The sequence below is a fragment of the Rutilus rutilus genome (assembly GCF_951802725.1).
Source record: "Rutilus rutilus genome assembly, chromosome: 23".
Classification (NCBI taxonomy): Eukaryota; Metazoa; Chordata; class Actinopteri; order Cypriniformes; family Leuciscidae; genus Rutilus; species Rutilus rutilus.
The window spans coordinates 10,302,867-10,323,242 of NC_140233.1; the positions used below are offsets into that span (position 1 = coordinate 10,302,867).

At 37.9% G+C, this 20,376-nt stretch overlaps 1 protein-coding gene across 4 annotated transcripts in view; it reads left to right on the forward strand.

Moving 5' to 3' along the window:
* agbl1 (AGBL carboxypeptidase 1) overlaps nt 1-20,376 on the forward strand; it is a 211,838-nt gene that overhangs the window by 48,419 nt on the left and 143,043 nt on the right. For 2 of the 4 annotated variants that reach the window (XM_084396548.1, XM_084396549.1), the window contains exon 1: nt 17,963-18,223. The exons of 1 other annotated variant lie outside the window; for it this stretch is intronic. Coding sequence is in view for 1 of the 3 variants with exons in the window: in XM_084396547.1 (XP_084252673.1) it covers nt 4,794-4,869 (76 nt within the window). In the remaining 2 variants the exon portion in view is untranslated. Of the gene's footprint in view, nt 1-4,655; nt 4,870-17,962; nt 18,224-20,376 lie in introns of those variants that run through there. One more of the 4 variants, XM_084396547.1, reaches the window with a different exon arrangement.

Here is a 20,376-nt window from a genome sequence, read left to right on the forward strand (position 1 = left end):
CCGATCCTGAGGTCAGATTTCACTGCCCTCTCTCTGCATGTTTTATGGAAAGTGCTATTTCAGACATCCCCAGCATGCGAGTGCCAGTGCTTGGTCGATTGCTCATGTTACAGCCGGCATTTTGAGTGACAGTCAGGCTTTCTGGCTCACAAAAGAGCCCAGTGGAAAATCCTGAGCCTGGCCGTGGCGGGATACTTCCACAGCGCAGGTCCTGTTGCGTTGGGAACAAAATATAAGATGCACATCCCATTCAGGTTGCAGGACAGGTGGGAAAAGAGTTTTGTGGCCACTGTGGCCCTGATGAAAGGGGGAGATACGGAATTGGCAGTGAACGCTGTGCCCTCCGATCACGTCTCTCTCCAAAAATACCATTAATGGCAAGAAAAGATGCTTAACGTGGTATTTTTAAGTTAGTGGACCATGAGGGAATGAGTCATCCTCTTTAATTTGATGGTGAGATTTGCAGATGGCGATTAAACTCATGATCAGCAGTGTATTAAGCATCGCTGGCTGCTTTGAAGTAAACATTTTGACAGATTTTTCGGAGAATTTCAATAGAAAAAGTTGTAAAATTGAACTTGGGCCCTCTATTTTTTCCCTATCCATAGCTGTCTCTTTTTTTTATATAAAAATTATAGCAAGATATAAGCCCTTTTCTGTCTTACTGTTTAAAATAAAGTAACAATAATGAAACAGCTTTGAGATATAAAAAAAATAGTTGCAATTGTGAGATAATAGCTGCAATTATACCATTAGAAAAGTCAGAATTGTCTTGTAGATTATAATCAAACAATTGTGACTATACAAGACAATTGAATCTTTTTAATGATCATAAATAATTTTGACTGAATAATTTTGTGAATTTACACTGTAATTGTCGCATAAAGTCACATTTCTATTTATTTCTATTTCTATTTATTTACTCTGAGGTGTAAAAAGGGTTTTAAAGCCATAGCTTCACACAGAATCATAAGCAAAGGACCTCAGTTTCCTTTGAGATAAAAAAACTGAGATGTCTCTCGTTTGATTTGTTGTGATAACTGCCATATTGCTTGCTCACTTTACCGTGGTTATCAGATGAAAATAAACAATCAGACACTCTTAAAACCTGAGAGAAATTTAATCTAATAACTGGTGGGAGCCAGCAACTGGAGATGTCTGTCTACGTGCATTTCATACCAAGGTTATCTTTTGCTAAGCGCACTAGATGACAAGTATGTCTGCTTAAGGGTCTCAGTATCCACATTTGTGTAATTCCCCTGTAAGAAGGTCTAAGCGTGGAATGAAAATTGGCCTCAGATGTGAAATTAAAGCATTGTTGTCATCACTTGATCAAGCCCACCCCCTTCAAAAGCATTAGAATTAAATTCATGAACTGTGAACATTAAAACAGCCTGTTTTATGAACTGTAAGGGTATTCTTTGCATGTCTTCATACAGTATAACATTTCTCCAGTGGCAAAGCTGCAATCAGTTTGCAAACTAATGTTTTTTGTTCAATTTAAGTCTTGTGAGACTTAAAACAAATAAGTTAATGACTGATTGTTCAAATGATCATGTGTAGTTAATGGTGCACATTGAGTTTTGTAAGTAGTGTTTTATTAAAATGAATTCGTTACAACATTTTTGCTTTTAAAATGTTCAGCTTGGGTCCATGGGTGGACTGCAATAATTTATTTTGGCTTCATCGTTTAGAGTGTGTCCTTGGTGAGACTTTCAAGGATTACATCCAGCCCACACAGTTCATCAATAATTTCCTGACGCCAGCTGTGTACTTGATTTTCTCATTCACTTATTGATTTCAAGAAGCAAATGCATGTGCTCTCTTTTCCTCACTGAGCCACAGAGATTCTAACAATGTTTTTGCTACTGATTCTCTGTATCATGCCAAAATTGTAAACCAAAACAACTGACGTTGAGGAGCTTGTTTGTGAAGTGTTTTACAAAAGGAATGGAGGAGTCATGGGGAAAGATGTTTATTTTTGCCTTTAACTTGGGAATGGTTCACATCAAGATTTCAAGATGGATTGTTAACTGACAGCTTTGAGTGGTTGACTCTTCCCAGTATCCTCAGGTCTGCTCTTATTTATTTACGGGCCTTTTGAGGAGCTTGGCATAGAAGTATGTCATAGGTGCCCTGCATCACTCGGGTTGATAACTTATTTAACAGTTTTGTGCTCAAAATGGTGGAAGAACAAGCAAAGTGCTGTTCCATATGTAAGAAGAGTGATGCCACAGGGAAGGTGAGGGAGAAATTGAAGGATGGTTCTCTGTTGTTTTAGAGATGAAGCTCTCTGTGAGGGACTTGATGGGGTCTGCTGAAAGGTATCCCCAGAAAATATGATTACGCTCTGCCTGCTTTGGCTGGGATTAAACTGCTCCCAGCTGGCTACTGGACCTGTGGTTTCATAAGCCCCTTGAACCTCCAGTTTGTTCTCGAGCAAGCTTGCGTACCTTGAGCTCTCTCTATATATTTTGCCCCTCTCAAAGATAAACAATAGCTACAAAAACTGCCTCAGGTCCCACGCTTGTACCATTGAAGCTGGATGCCTGTCAAGACCATCTTCTGCTTCCTTTGGTAGGTCTTGAAGCGGTAGAAACACAACCATAGATTATGCATGTCTCATTTGCACTGGTACAAGAGCTTCAACATTCTGTACTTATGAATGTTACATCTATCTATCTGTCCATCCGTCCTTCCTTAAATAATTTAATTGACTTTCCATTCATTGTAATTCTCCCTGCATTCACATTTAAGTTAGCCTGGGTTTCCCCATACTGCCTTGCTCGCAGCGCGATTTTATTCACGCTGCTAGGCAGTCTGGACACCATGGACCAGATTTTCCCCTGAAAAAGGGAACCAATCACAGAACGGGGAGGGAGCAGCAAGACGATGACGACACCGAAGCAGTTTGTTTATATCTATGAATCCAACATGGCATCAGACTCGACGTTACCTTCTACCCTCATGTTTATCTTGCACAAACGGTAATATTCGCTAAACGCCATCGTGCACAAATAAATCTTTTGATTTCCCATCCCATCCCATCCCACAATCCCATCGTCTTTTTCCCCGTTGAATTTCTGTCACTCTACATACGTCATCTGGTATAATTGAAGCGATTGGTTATGAGCTACGTACAGGCGCATTTGATAGACATTCATAGCGCCCAATAAACGGCTCTGGGCATTCGTAAACCACGCCTCAAATACGAGAAAATGAACACGTGGTTCCCAGACCAAGTCTCAAATGAGACTTGGTCTGCATTTCTGGATATTGTTTGCTGCCTCAATTCAAATTCAAAAGGCATTCTCAATTAAATTCTAAATGGTGCACAACCTTGCTAGGCAGTTAGCAGCTTAAGAAGCCTAGTGGGGACACCAAAACTTTGCTCATAAACCTTGCAAACCAATCTGTATTTTTCATGTGATGCTGTTTGACAAATTACTGTAGGTCTTGCAGCTTAGGTTACTAAAAGGGATTAAGTCCAAAATGAAAGTTTTTGTACTCACCCTCATGTCATCCCAAATCTGTATGAATGTCTTTCTTCTGTTAACACAAAGAACATATTTTGAAAGTCAATGAGGTCTATACAACAACCCTAATGGATTTATTGTATGGACATTTTTCAAAATATCATTTTTTGTGTATCGCTTAATGCCATGCAAGTATGCTGGTGTTTTCAAGGTAACTAAGCTGAAAGTGGATCCCACAAATCGTGAAACTCAACTGAAATCCACATTTCACCTGAGCAAAATGTAAGGACTTCAAGTAAGAGGCTTGGAAAACAAGACCTAGAGACCAGAAGAGATTTGGGCCTCTGACAAGCTCTGCAGCAAGCAGGAGTCACTCTCCTGATGTAAAGTGTTAATTAAAAGGTTGGGAGACGGCCAAGCAGTCGTAAATTTGTAGTTGTAGGCATCCGTCTTTACAAGATATGCTTCTCTGAGCTTCCCATGCATGCCTAGCTGTGGCGTTTTGTGCACTTTCCATCTTGGCAGGCTAATGTTCTTGCACCAAGTAAAGTTCCTGTGATTGTTGCAACTAAACATCACTGTCTGAACTTGGCAACCAAGTTGACGCTAATGGTGGTTTTAGATGGTGATGTACAACTGTTTTGTTCTGATGCAGTTTATCAGAGCTTGAGGGAGAAGAATAAGTAACCTTAAATGTGGACAACATGGATAGGGTAAGGATGCACATATCTGCTGCAGTGATACTTGTTAGCGTTTGTGTCATGCTGATCAAAGGGAGCCCGTTGCATGCTTGCATAAATAGGGTTTATTTTCACTCATGCATTCCTGGCATAACATGCTATTCATATTGTGTGGTGTGGACAGACAAATCAAGAGGCAGTTTGGACATCCTCCATTGGCAGCTTCTGAGTCTACCGCCCATGCAACCACACAGACACACACATATATAAACCCTGCCATATATAAGCTGTCTGAAGAAGCTGCATAAAACCACAACACAAACCCCCCACAGAAAGCCACCACACCACCCTAGACAACTTGTGCACCCTAGACTGATTTACATCCCATTGGCCTCTACATTTGCCCCTGTTACTTTTTGTCAGGCCGGAATCCAGCTGGGGAGTTTACCCAAAGGGGAGGAGGGCTTTTAAAAAACGGCCAGGTGCGACCCTTAAATTCAGGACTCAGTGAGTGGGCTAGAGGCAGTGGTAGTAGGTAGAAGCAGACAGGAATCTATATTGGACATACTTGCACATTGTGTTATTCTTTGGCAGTTATACTTTTGTACTTGGTTCTGACTCTATTGACCATCCCAAGATGTACAGCTACAGTAAGCCGGGTCACTTCACCTGGACGGCGACGTTGAAACAGTGTGGAAGCCTCAGTAATGGGGGTAAGCGAGAAGATGAATCTCTGCAATGCTCTGAATGCACATCAAGTCCTGCAGTTGGCAAGAGCATGCTGTGTGTAAAGAAAGCTCACACTGGAGCTTGCACAAGCAAATGACTTGTTATACTTGCATGCAGTGGTCTTTTGCTGCCTTTCACAGCTTTTGACCAGGTTGCATGAGCTTGACGTACCTTTTGTTTTTAAGTCTTGATAGAGCGATCAATGAAAATATGATTTGTTGCAGAGGATCGCAGGGTACATTTACAAAATGCACCAGTCAACCTTGAAATTCATGCTTGATTATCGAGATACTCAGCCCGATTGATGTAGTCGTACTGTTGTTGACGGTCAAACATTTGCATGTGTGCTTAGGCACTGCCTTGTGAGTCAGCGGGTTGGGCGGGGCTCTTGTCTCTGCCATCTTGATCTTGGCTCTTCTCATTGATTCTGGGCAACCACATGGAATGTCTCAAGTCCCACCTGCTCTTTTCTTTTAACCAAGCTCAAGACGAGAGATGAGTTATTTCCATCGACATTATTTTTATCTTGCAGCCTCAACCGTGAACTCAGCAGTTTTCAATATTTGTCCTCCTTGCCCCCACCATCTTGTTTTTCACGATCCATAAGTGTGCCTCTCAAACGTCGGGATATTTATCCTATGGTATTATGTAACTAAACGAGAAGGACCACTGCTGAGTGACCGTCACTACCCACATTGTGCCAGGAGAATGCCATTGAGAGAGAATGAAAGCATTAAAGCTCTTCTGGCTTTAGGAAGTCCATGTCCCACAGGTGTAGGTTATAATTTATAGACTCTTGTCTGCCTGGATTAGAGAGGGATTCAGTGGTATTGTCTGTAATGAAGTCACCTTGCCGCTTATGGGGATGTGATATCTGCAACCTTTGACGCTATTTCTTAGTTATAGAACTGAATGTTCGCATGCGTTTGTGTAAATGTGTGGCACTCTAGTTTACACTTTTTAACAATATTGGTAAAAAAAGATATGACCCCCTCTGTGTAATTTTAGCCGTGGCTGTATCCACCGAGGCATTTAAATATTTGTTCATTCTGCCGTGCCATTAGAGGCTTTAGGGAGATTAAGCCAAAAACCCAGCGGGCAGTGCTGATGTGTCAGTTACTCTGAACACTGCTAGGGGACATCAGGGTCAAACTGTTTTTTATTAATAGTACGTTATACACATTGTTTTTGTGCAGAATGTTTTCTGATAGTGGTTGGCTAGACCCTAGATAATGGTGGGCCGACTTTTGCCCCTTAAAGCCATTATAATTCTCTATTGTACAAAAAGTAATGCGATAATCATCTCTAATTTAGTTTATTTTTGATATAGCGGATTATCGTTGTGCTAATGCCACTTTTCAAGTGGACACGATTAACCCAGCGACTCTGCTGGTTGTTGCTGTTATTTTCTTTCTCAATGCATGGGTTTCTAGTTTCCCACTGAAGTTCAAGGATAAGTCATGCCATTTCTACCTACCCTTCATGGTGCTTGTTTTAATCAGCAGCTGTTGCCCTAATGGAGACGGCTTGGCTCCCAAAGGCATAGGGGATTCCATTTAACATTGCTCTTTTTTATCATTGCTATTTTTTAGAAGACCAAACAAAAAAACGGATTAGAACAAGAATGCAACACCATTGTAGTGGCTCTGTTGCCGTTTAAAATATCAGCTAAATGCTAATGAAATATTGTGGAGTTGATTAGCGTGCCAGTTAAACCTAAAGATGGCGTACATCTTAAAAGGTTTACCAATAGAGGAGGAAGCCAAAAGGAACTGTTGGCAGTTCAACTTCTGACCAAGCATCTGACCCCATCATGAACATTTATCATTGTAGCCTGAGCCGGGAGTGTTACCTTTCAGCTAATAATTCTTCTAATGATTAGCCAAATCACTTTTCCTACTTTTTTTTTTTTTTTTTTTTTGTGGTAGAACTTTAAGTGACTCTTAGTAACCAGCTCATTGGCATCTAAGGTATCTGTCTGTATTTCCCACTGTGCTACGTAGGAATCATTACTAAGGACTGAGTGAGGCTTTTATAGAATGAACATGGCAGTGGTATGGCACTAGCTATGTTGTGCACGGAGGACTTTTAAAAGCTTCTAAAAATGACTTGGCAGAGCATAGCACGTGATTAAGACCACTAATGACACTAGCATTCTTTCATTAATATAGAGAAGTGGTTCTCAAACTGATTACTGATGGTCAGAAAAGGATTCTAAATGATTCACAAGAATATATATATAAAAGGTTTAATATATATATGGTTTAGAGGGGTGTTAGGTGGTCTGTGACTAGTCCTATTAATTTACTAAATCTCGTGATAATTATTGTATAAAACATTAATTTGACAACTGCTCTATTTCAGCCTTTGTTTAAATGCTCCGAGGTAAAATCCAAGCTGTCAAAGTATGAAAGTCGTGTTTTAGATTTATTTATTCTCAAGCATGTTATATCAGATGTGACAGTTGCTAAGCAATGAAACGTTGCCCAGGGAACAGTCAATTTGGTAGAATGAGACACTGGAAAATCTTCTTTTTTTCCTCCTCATTTCGTAATTGCTGGATTTGATCCAAGAAATGCTGTTGTGCTTTGAACTGAGGAAGAAATGAATCATCAGATCTTGCAGAGCTTTTTGAAAATAGATAATTTGCCTAGAGGTAAACTTTTGGTTGTAAAACACAATTTCAGCTTACAATAGTAATCTGTTTCTTAAACATTTAGTTTACAATTTAAGCTCGACAGGAGTGTGTTTGTATTTATTCAGGGGATTTATTATTCCTCAAAGCCTTACAGACCTCATGAATCCAAAATTTTGAGTGTTTTGTGTCTTAGCTTTAAGGTCATCTATATGCTAATGTCTTCCTAAAAGCTTTAGCAGATATACACATTTAAAATCTACAGTCTCTCTTTTCTAGAAAATGGACCATTGATGATTCATCATGGTTCTAAGGGTGCGTTTACACAACCATTTTCCTTTGCGTTCTTCGCGTACAGATGACAACGTTGTTAAAACGATCACTGAAAACAACTAAAAACGCTGTATTATGCTGCCAGACCACATACTGTAGTTGTCAATGTCATTTTATGATGAAACACTACGCGCCTATGGACTAAACACGAAATACGGATGTGCATGACGTCACCTTTTTCACTAATTCACCTTTTGTAGTTTACACAGAGATGATAACGGTTCTTTGAAACCCTTTTTCGCAAGCTTAGATTGCATTTTCAGGCCCCCAAAATGGCGTTGTTGTGTAAATGAATGAGCAAAACGCATTAGTTTTAGTTGAAAACAGTGTTGTATAAATGCCCCCAAAATGCTCCCTACAATGAAATTGTATGTAATGCTTCTGACCAGGGGGCAGGGCTTAGCTGGTTCACCCCTGCTTGTCTAGATGGTTAGCTTTAGCCCCATTGGTAGAATGAAACCACCCTATTTTGGGGAAAACTGTTTTTTTCCTCTCCATTAGCAGCAATTCAAAAGTAGCTTTGTACTCTAATTTTAAGCAGCATATGAACTGGTGGAAATGTATGTCCTCCTTGCTTTTTCTATGCAGGAACATAAACTAAAGGCAACTGGCTGTAAAAAAGGACAAAATGTGTAATTTGTTCTGCCCCAACCTCCTGTTTGAATAGGAAATATGTAAGAACAGGATAGATGATTTCACTGAATCTTCAACTAGCTCTTACCTCTTACTCCCCTCTAAATGAGAGCAAAACCTTATTTTACTCTGAATTACAGTCCAAATGTCACTTAATAGCAGTCAATGGCATAATTATGTCTACATAATGCAGCTGCTATTTAATAGGAGATGGGTGTAATTCTTATGTGAAGGGCCAGCTCATATCAGCTGTTAATGTGAAGAGTTTAAAATGCTATTTAATTATAGTTTTCACTATATCTGACTTGTTCACTATTACACAGACCTTGTAATCAAGCCTTAGACACTGCTACTGATAATTTTCCTCAGGTTTTTTTTATTTTTTATTCTAAATATAAGACCTAATATATAACCTTTTATCTGGAAGATTATGATCCTGGTTTGGAAGAAACCTGAACAAGGCATGGAACAGTCAAATTCAATCTGGGTATAGTATACTGTAGGCACACTGCATATAGGCACACGTGAGGGTTGAACGATTTACAATAAAGTTATATCTGGTATGAGCAGCTGGCCTTTTAAGCAGGTGCGTTTCTGAGCCTTTGACCAAGGTGACGGTCAAAGGTGAAGCATGGCTGCCTGTAACATTCATGACCTGCTAATGATAAAAGGCATGGAACACAAACATTTATATATCCATGTGCAAACTCGTATACTGCAACATATTGACATACTGTACATGAGTAACAATTTACAAATGTAAAAAAATGGCAAGAGCTTAGAGCATATTATCTAGGGATGTCAATGAAGTGCATGAATATATTTATATATTCAAATAATTGTAATTACATTGTAAAAAATATTATTGGTTAAAGTAAGTAACCTGGTTGCCTTAATATTCATTAATCTGAACAAAATTATAACAACTTTTTTTTCCTTTTGTCAAATCAACTTAGATAATTTAATCTTGGAAATAATTTTTTACAGTTCAGGAAATATATTAATACCATACACCCAGTAAACAGAACATTTTCAGAACTAGCAAGATTCTCTCAAAGTTATGAACAAACGTTCTTCCAGTAATGTTAATATGTTTGTTTTTTTCAAAGTGATCTATTCTTAAAAGTTCATTATATTCTCAAAATGTTAGCACAAAAACGGTATTTATTCATTGTTCATGGAACTTTTTTTTCCTGAAACATTTTAGTTATTACTGTTTTTTTTTTTTTAAATGTTACTACTTGTTTCAGAACATTCAGAGAACATTCAAAATTAACATTCCCACAATGTTGGCAAAATTATAAAATGGAATGTTCCCTTAATGTTCATATAACCAAGAAATATATATATATTTTTTCATATAATATTGGCTATTTGTCAGATATTAATATGAAAATCATCAGTTAAATATCAGTGGCTTCAATAATTTTTTTCAGAGTTAAAGGGATAGTTCACCCAAAAATGAAAATTCTGTCATCATTTACTCTCCCTCAAGTTGTTCCAAACCTGTATGATTTCCTTTCTTCTGCTGAACACAAAAGAAGATATTTTAAAGAAGGTTGGTAATTAAACAGTTGCTGGTCCCCATTGACATCCATAGTATATTTTTTTCCTACTATGGAAGTCAATGGGGTCCATCAGTCGTTTGGTTACCGACTTTCTTCGAAATATCTTCTTTTGTGTTCAGCAGAAGAAAGAAAGTCATACAGGTTTGGAACAACTTGAGGGTGAGTAAATGACGACAGAATTTTCATTTTTGGGTGAACTATCCCTTTAATGCAACTCTACCTAATAAACAAATTAACCTACTGCATGCAGGATTTACATAAACTGTGGATTTATTGTTTATATTTATAATACAGTAATGCAGAGAAATGTCAATGCACGCACAAGCCCATAACACCTCCCTCTCTCTCTCTCTCTCTCTCTCTCTCTCTCCCTCTCTCTCTCTCAGTGGCTCATTTGGCTCGCAGCAAAGGTTTATCTCTTTTCCATCTGTCTGCCACAGCTCGGTGACTCCTAATTTATCATTCTGGTGTGAAGTGAATGGCTGGGTTTCTTCCTTGGATATCAGTGCTGAGAATGGAATATCAACTCTTTATGTTGTGATTTGTAGTGTAGTAACCAAGTCTATTGCCAAACTATTTTAAGAAACCATATACAGTTACTGACATGCAATATAGGCTTCTACCTTTGATCCGGTGTAGTGCTGGAATTTCACTAAGTTGATTAATGTTATCGATGAGAAAGCTGATTTTCCATAAATCCTCTGTAGATGATTGATGATCGACATGCCTAGTGGGAGTTGCTTTGTGCATGTGCTTGAGTTGCGTGTGCATTTGTCAATATATGAATATGCCAATGTATCTGGGTGAACTTGTGTCCTTTAACTTGACTCAACGCCGAAGTTTGGCCTCGGTCTTTGGCACTTGCTGTACTCCCAGCGGCTTAGTACAAGTTACACAGTGTGCCATGAACTTCATCGTGCCCTTTTCGGCACAGTAGGAGTTGAACTGATAATCCCAACCTATCATTTCAGGTTTGTCTGCATGACAGATGTGTAAACCAGATCCTCCCTAAGCGCTTACTGAGAGAAATGTCCATCTATATTGCTCACACACAGTATGTGCAACTGCCCATGGCTTTAAATAAGAAGCTTGATAATCGTCTTTGGCAGATTGGTAGTTTCCATATTTGTTGATGTGTGTTCAATCGAACTCTACAGGACTTCGGCGCAGATTCACAGTATGGCTAAATATACAGATACACTATATGGCCGAGGCCACTGCCCCGCCGAGCACACGCTACATACCGCTCATACTGCTACACGCTACATACCGCTCGAATGCGGAACGATAGTGCTCCCGGAAGTGCAACACATGTATCGGGTTGGAGAGATCTAGCCTAACGTGGACTATTCCAAACACAATGGACAGTGCTCGTGAGTATACCATAAACACCCACATGCCATAGGAGAGTGAGAACGTGTTGTGTTTAGATGTTTCTCATGAAAGATTTTGTATTTTCAGTCATCAGATTCATCTACATTGTGACTTAATCAACTGAAAACAGTGTCTGTAAAGGTGTGAACCAAATGGCCCACAGTCATATGGCCCATACAGACAAATGGCCCATAGAAACTGATGGGTGTGAAACCACATTGCTCAAGGTAGATTGCAGTATAGATCGATCTCTGTGGGAGGTCCTAACAGTTTTCCTTTGTTTGTAGCCCTTTTATCTTCATGTATAAAGTTCTGTCTCAGACACAGAACTTTGGGTTAAGATTGTTGAAGGGCGACATGCTAACATCGCTGCTGAAGGACTGCTACACTACAAACCTTCAATAAATTCTTCTCCCCACAAAAACTCTGGTCAAGCTTACTTATTTTATGTATTGGAGAAATCTAATACATTGGCGAGCCACCCAAACGACTGCTCGGCCAAATACACCAAAATCTAACACTCGTGAAAAAGTTTGTTAGCTGTGCTAAACTCGAGCTAAAAACTTCTCACCACTGTGGGTTTTCTTGTGAATGCGGCATGACGGTGTTCTGTCAGAGTGGTGAAGAGCTGGACTGAACAAAGGGAATGACACATGCAATTGCATTTATATGCTGTCTTCATGCTTCATGCCATGTCTTCATGCTTCATTGGCTTTTCAGGAGTGAATAAAGGTGTCTTCAGCAAATGTCGCAAGTCATGTGTTGTACCGAGTGAACCAACTCAATGGGAACGTGCTTGTGATTGAGCGGTTTGAATCAGAATCAGTCAGTGGATCGTTCAGAGATAAGGAGTTCACAACAGACTTCCTCACTGAACCGAAACTCATTATATGGTTATGTCTGAGACTAATACGCCACTGTTTCCCTTGAGATTTTCCTATGGGGTTTTATAATGTGTGTTTTTTTTACATTGCATTTGCAGTTCACGTTGTAAAACAAAAAGTATCAGCACGTTTACCACAGACCTTATTTGGTTACTCTAAAAACAATGATAAAACCCCATAGGAAATGGTGAATTAGTCATCTGGGTTTTGACATCATCCCTGCACCGCTCACTAAATTATGTTTTATTAATAAAGTTCAGGAGGAGCACGTTCAAATAATTAACCTAATTAACACGGGAGGAGCACATTCATTAAACGACTCAATGATCATCAGGAGGTATATATACAGCAGACTCTGTTCCATGACAGTTTTCCAGCATCACTCCACCACCCCATCTCCTCAATTCAAACTATTCCTATCCCAACCTGGGATGGGGGGAGTACTCTGGGTTCGGGCCAAATTCCGAGTTCGGCGCCCTCCCCTCAGACAGCGCGCCAAATACACATAACCTTTACTCTATTTAATTATATGTAAGTGTGAGCTTGTGAACCCAGTTTTGTGAGACTAGTTGTTAATATGACGTAACTAAACATACATATTCACAATAATCAACTGTAATTCATATAGTATTCTATGCACTAAATGTGACTTTTTAGATTTTGTATATTTGGGACTTTATTTCTCAGATTTTCTTTTAAATTGTTACTTTATAGTCCTTTTTTTTAATCTCGGGAGGAAACATATGTAACAAATTTTGTCCCAGGCCCCTTTGAATTTCACTAATGGTCATCGGTCATTGTACATGACAGATGATGAAAAAGGCTAAGATGTGAAAGACAACATTAGCATTGGTGGATGGGTGGGAGGAGATTGGCAAAGGAAGGGGTGTTTTTTTTTTTTTTCCTGTCTTAATCCTCTTACTATTTAGTCTAGTCAAATATGAAGGTCAAAAATGTTTTTAAATAGAGCTCCGTACTCGAGGGAAATGTTGAGTAATGCTACGGGGGCAAGATGCAAGTGGAGAACATCTCGCACCATCGTCTAATTAGTTCAGTCTTTTGCTCTGGATGCGTCAGAGTTGATGGCAAACTGTCCAGATATCTGAGGAATGCTGCACTCAGATGTTAGTTTTCTTATGCTGTCTACAACTTATTATTATTATTTGATGAATTATAGACAGTTTCTTGTAAATGTTTCATGCTGTTCTTGATGCTAATATCTATGAAAAAACAAAAAACGATTGATGTGACAATACTCCATTTTGATTATTATTATGTTTTGTCACTGTGGAATAAGTCATGTTTCATATACTGCCCTCTAGTGATGAAACAAGGCATGTTACTCTTAAACCATAATGTGCATTTAAGTACCTTATTTATGTTACATTTTGTAAAATTACAAACAATTTATCACCATTAGTTTCATGGCCAAGTATTCAGATGGCATTTTCAGTCTTTCATGGTGATTTTAAAAGAACCTTTCCATGCCTCCTCTGCAATAAACTTCCAATGCATTCTGATGGGAGTTAATTCACAAAAATAACAGTCTGTTTTGGTCGGTCAAAAGATCATATTCCAACATACTAAATGTTATGCAAAGCATGTTGTTCTCATTATAATGGTCCATTTTACCCAGCTAGACTTAAGATTTTCTCTTTTTTTCTCTCTCTTAAGCTCCCATAACTGTGACATGGTGGCAATGTAATTTCATTCATGCATTATACATTATACAAACCGCAAATGAGCTTCCATTGAGCCAAATAATTACTGCAAAGTGTCAAATTGTAACTCTACAGTTCTTAGCAGTACTCAAAAAATATTTTTTTTAATTAATTTGGCACAATTCATCCTTAAACTCAATTCAGATGAGAATTACGTTTCCGAACAATCCTGGAGTTGGCCAAAAAACAAACAAACAACCAAACAAAAAACCCATAAAAGACTGAAACAAATTATCTTGGGTGGTTGGAGAAAAAACCAAAGGTCTTTAATATCTTTGCGATCTCTATAAACTGCAGAAAGATTCTTGTCATAACCAATTACCTCTCATGGGCTTGTGTGCTGCTGCACTAAGATGAAATCCTAAGGCCTTGATCGCAGCTGCAATTAGCAAGAGCTGCTAATTCTTATTTTAGCCTGGGAACAAATGGAGTGGTGGAAACTCACAGCTCTGAAACCCGAACTTGCGAAATACATCTCAAGTCGGATAATGACTGACCGGGTCACTGGAAACAGGACAGAGGTGAAGACGGATGCTGTACCAGTAGCTGTTGTTAGCATGTCCTGCGTCAGCTCATCAGTATACGCCTGGGAAAAGGTCTAGGTCCCTTGGTGTCGGGCTTCAACTTGTTACCCAAAACACACAACTGTTTTGGGATCACTAATTTTAATTTTGTTTGCAACTAATAACACACAGCTAATTGTGTTCAAAATACTTCAAATACTTTCTACAATTCCAGAGATCTAGATTTATTATTATTTGTAATATATTTCTTATATTATTTGATTATATAAAATATCTTTTTTTAGCAGTTCATTATTTTTATAGTGAAAAGAATCATAATTACACCATAAAAATTAAAACAACTATATATATATATATATATATATATATATATATATATATATAGTATTTGATTATATAATTTAAATGTTATCAAATATATTATTTAATGATGTAATTTAAATTTGTTTAAATGTGTGTGTGTGTGTGTGTGTGTGTGTGTGTGTGTGTGTGTGTGTTTAACTTTAGGATGATTATTTTTATTATTAATAAAACACATTTTTAAATAATATTAATATCTGCCAAGTAATAGTTAATTTTTCAATTACGGTTTAGTTTCAAGTGTGGCTCATCCAATCACAATTTTAAATCAGATCCAGGGTCATTAGTTTTCTAAAAAAAAAGTGTTATTAAATGGCTTATTCATTAGAAACTACATTTCAGTTTCAGCTACTTTTTTTGCAGTGTTTTAAGTTAAAAGTCTGCGCACCGATTACTGGATTGTAGTCTGTTGAAAAAAGTTAATGCCAACAGTGCATATTGTATGGGTTCCCTCTGCAAAGATTACTCAGCTTCTTTTTTTTTTGTATTCCGACTTGGCTTCTTAAACATAAACAATATCATCCTGAGTAGAGGAAGGACTCGGGTTACTGGCAGAAATTCAGCTAATGAAAACGATGCACATAAGCCTTCATCAGCTGCTGACTACAAACATTCTTTCTGATTGGACCATTAATGCAAAAACGGTTTGATGACGCACTGCAAATAGAACGGCATGACAGGTGCCGCCGCTCTTGTCTTTTTGTTAAAGGGGTCATATAATGCCATTTTTGTACAAGCTAATATGATTCTTTAGGGTCTAAATTAAAAGTTTGTAATATACTTTAATTAAAAATTCTCATTAGTATTGTAAGAAAACACTAATTTTACCTGGTCAAAAACAGCTCTGTTTTCAGCACGCCGTTTCAGTGCATGTGTCTTTAAATGATAATGAGCTTTGCTCACCCCGCCCCTCTGTTCTGTGCGTACACCGTTTGTAACACAATAACCACGCGTTGTTCATTATAAACGTGGGATTATGAATTATATTGAGAACGTCGTACATAGAAAACATGCTGTAATGTACCCTGAGTGTAAACCTTAGATGCATTCATCGTGAAGCCTGCAGCAAGGTTTGCAAATTTCGCAAAGATTAATATAAATACTAATATAAAGGTTAATAAAACATTACACTCACATCTTCTGGAGGTTCAGCAGTAACACGTTGGTACCGATCCGTTTTTTCTCGTTTGTAAAGCTGTCTGGTGTGAAATGATTCGCGTAAACATGAAAGCATGGACGATCGTGGGGAATCCTCGTGAGGGAATCCCCGCGTCAATCCTTTGGGCATATGCTTCAAAAACAAAACTCAGCCACTGCATCTATAACGGCTCAGATTTAGGAACATCCAAATGACTGCTGTGTTCCTTATTACATCTAAGAACAGAACACCACAATCGCGAAGACGCCATTCTACTCCAGCATATCAACAATGGCGGACTACTATGACGAGGCTGTCTCAGCTTGCTCAGGGCGGGTCTTGTGTTGAAGCACGGCTGTCAATCACAATCGCGGGAGGGGCGTACGATCTTATGACGTCACAATATCGAACGGCTTGATTTCATAGATGGTCAAACATATAAGGAGATTAAAACAAAACCACTGGATGGATTTTAATCATGATAGGATGGTTGTGTACAGGCACTGCCAACAGACATTTCAGTGCAATCAACTTGTAAAAGTGCATGTACCATTATATGACCCCTTTAAATAAATGTTCTGCTAGACTTAAGCCAGGTAAAATGTGTGTTTCATAGATGTGCTTTGTGATTTCAATCCCGAATCGAAAGTTACAAAGCAAATGACATGCTGGTGTCCTATTTAAATACTTAATTCAGAAAACAAATCCCATAGGAATAGTGGCCAATTCAGGTTGGCAGTGTTATATTTGTAGGGTGTTTATCCTCACTTTGATTTCTCTGAACAACATCTTGATCTCATCAGTTGCACCAGAGCTGTCATCACCCAGCATTCATTCCCTCTACTGACGTTCCGTGTCCTAAAACAGTGGTATAAATAGCTGTGCGTACGCAGCCGGACACAGTATGCTTGCTTTGGCCTGATGGAACATTTAGCCATCTTTCACATAATGTAGTCGGCAGATGTGATTAAATAGTGCCCATGATAGAGATAATTCTAAGGTCTGACTGAGAGGTGAAGTGTAAGTGAGTGTAAATTTGTAAAGATACTGTGCTACCCCTCCATTATAATGTTTGAGAAGCCAAGACAGACAGGCTGTCGGAATACAAAAAAAAAAAAGAAAGAAAAGCTGAGTAATCTTTGCAGAGGGAACCCATACAATATGCACTGTTGGCATTAACTTTTTTCAACAGACTACAATCCAGTAATCTGTGCACAGACTTTTAACTTAAAACACTGCAAAAAAAGTAGCTGAAACTGAAATGTAGTTTCTAATGAATAAGCCATTTAATAACACTTTTTTTTAATTTTATTTTTAACTAATGGTCCTGGATCTGATTATTTAAAAAAATATATATTAATAATAAAAATAATCATCCTAAAGTTAAAAACACACACACAAACACACTATACATGTGGAAAAAACTAAACTATGCTAAACAAATTAAAAATATATATTTGGTATACCATACAGTCAGTCATGGTGATTTTGCCAAGTCATGTTCCTGGATCAACAACATTCAATCAACATTCCTGTCTAAAAATTTCTAAAGTGCCAACCATAACTTATCCCTAAAGTCAGAGGGAAATGATAGGTAAATTACACTGATGTAGAAGCACCTAACCATGGTTGTAAGCCTAAACTTGACATAAACTGTAAACTTGTCCATCAAATTTGATTGGAATATTGTTCCAGGAATATGTACTTGGTGAAATCACGTTCACCATGACCATGCAGCCTTAAAGAGATAGATAGTTCACCCCAAAATAAAAGTTGTTGTCATTTACTCACCCATATTTGACTTTCTTTCTCTCATGTTACACAAAAAAGCCAATTGAGTCATTGAGTTGAACTCCCGAACGAATCATTCAGAGCGGATTTGATTCATCCGGTTCGAAAAAAGGTCCGGCTCAAAAGAACGATTCATTTACAAATTCGCACTATTTTCTCGTTAAGACGTTAAGTCATTAATGACGTCAATTTCTGTATGTTGTTCACATAAAAATATCGTATGACTTCCGAAGATTACACACTAGTCGTATAGACCACTTTTATGATACACTTTTGGTGCTTTTTGTCATTTGGAAGTGGAACTTTACAACCCACTTTCATTAAAAAATGACTGTGTTCCACAGAAGAAAACTATACAGGTTTTGAACGACATGAGGGTGAGTAAATGACAGAATTCCTTTTCATGATATTGGAAGTGCTGTGTGTTTTCAGGACTAAATTTCCCTCTGTTTGACTTTGAAAGCAGTCAGGGATAGCCTAACGTTATATCTTGGCATCGACTTCACACACCGTCCTCCCGCACACTTCTTTTCACCACATGTAGCTTTGCCAAAAAAGACGTCAATTACGAGCTTTGGGAAATAGAATGGCTTGGCTCGCTTTTCCAAAGCATCATCATTTCATTGATCATACACTTAATGCAGTAAGTTAGCATAACATCAGAAAGAGTGGATAGTGTTTAGAGACGCAAAGCAAGAGCCAATAATCTTTTCGCGTTCAGCTCTATTCAGTAGTCCTTTTGCAGTTTAAATATTATTAGAAATAATAGGCTACGATTTTGACTAACATTTTATTATGAATCTTTTTAGAGTAAATTACTAATAGGCCTTTAGACTAATACCAATAACTGTAATATTGGTTTCCATATAATAGAGCTCCATTGCTATCTCTCTGGACTTCTATAAATCGTTTAGATAAATTAAACAGCTATTTTGTAATGTATATTGTGTGTGTATGCTTGTTTGTGTATTTATAAAATGTTAAAGAGCACTTCGTCATCTGTTGATGATGGGGCAGTGCGAAAGTTATTGCTGTAACATCTATAACTCGAACACAAGCAACAAACTGTAATACTATCTGAGCTCTGGGAATGTCTATAGAGAAATGTTATAACCTGAAGAACCTACTGTATATATCGAAGCAAACTGCAGTATTGGTTTTCTCTCAATATTCTGTTTTAGTTGGACTGTATGTGCAGCCCTTACAACACAATTTATTTGCTCTTTCATAATCCAGAATACTAGATTTCTTAGGTTTGCTTCAGGTATGGTTTTCAAAGAAATTCTTTGGAGAAATAAAAATTGGAGAAATACACCCCTACAGTAATTGTGGATGGCATTACCCAGATCATTTGGTGTTCAGAGAATCTGATGAGAAATATTCTCAATATGAGTTCATATTGAGATCTCTTTTGATTTCCACCTCAGAGGAAAAAATTATGAAAAATGTAATTGTGAGATTAGTTTAAAATAGTCAGTCACTTGAGATAGGCTAGTTGCATTTATGAGAAATAGATTCACAATTGTGATGTATAAAGTCACAATTTGGGATTTAATCAAGCAAATTATGAAAAATGAAGTTGTCTATCTATCTATCTATCTATCTATCTATCTATCTATCTATCTATCTATCTATCTATCTATCTATCTATCTATCTATCTATCTATCTATCTATCTATCTATCTATCTATCATCTACCCCAAAGCAAACATTACATGTAAATCCCTATTCATAAGTCACTTTGGATAAAATTGTATGCCTAATGCAACTTTTAGTCAAAACAAGACACATAAAGGCCCGATCACACCAAGAACGATAACTATAAAGATAACACACAATATCGTTCTGTTTATTAAGCGTGCGCTGCAGTTTTATCTGCTGCTTTAAATGCTCAAGCTCTTTAAAGCAGGATGGATTCTGATTGGCTGTCAATGTTTTTATTGTTTATCAGCTGGAAAAACCAAATTGATCTGAAAATGACTCCAATGATATTGATATATGTGGTGTGGACTCTGCTATTCTTTTAAATTTAGAATGATTTTTAGAGATGCACCAGTCGACTGGCCACAAATTGAAACGGTGTTGTGCCAAATTTCGACTCCCCGCCAAATTAAACTACCTGATTGCCTAATCCTAACCCCACCCCCACACTTAATCTTCAACCCATCTATACTAGGGGGTAATAATCTGGCAGGGGTCAGAATTTGGCAACAGGACAAACTGAAGACGGACTCAAAGAGGAGAGCACAGATGCGTCAGCAGAGAAAATAGTAGCTTACTGTACTAGGAGCTGCAAGCGCACTGTTCGCTCTAAACATTGAAAGAAAATAATAAATATTGAACTGGGGGTGGGGGTTTATATGAATGTATTTCTGAAGGGAACTGAACTGACTGTCTTAAGATGCCATTTTTGTAATGCCAAATATTAGACAAAGTCCGCTATATATTGCTACTGTTCCATAAGCACCACCTACTGACAGAGAGTGGAATTGCATTTTTATTCAGTCCGTCCGGTGTTTTTGTTTTGTGC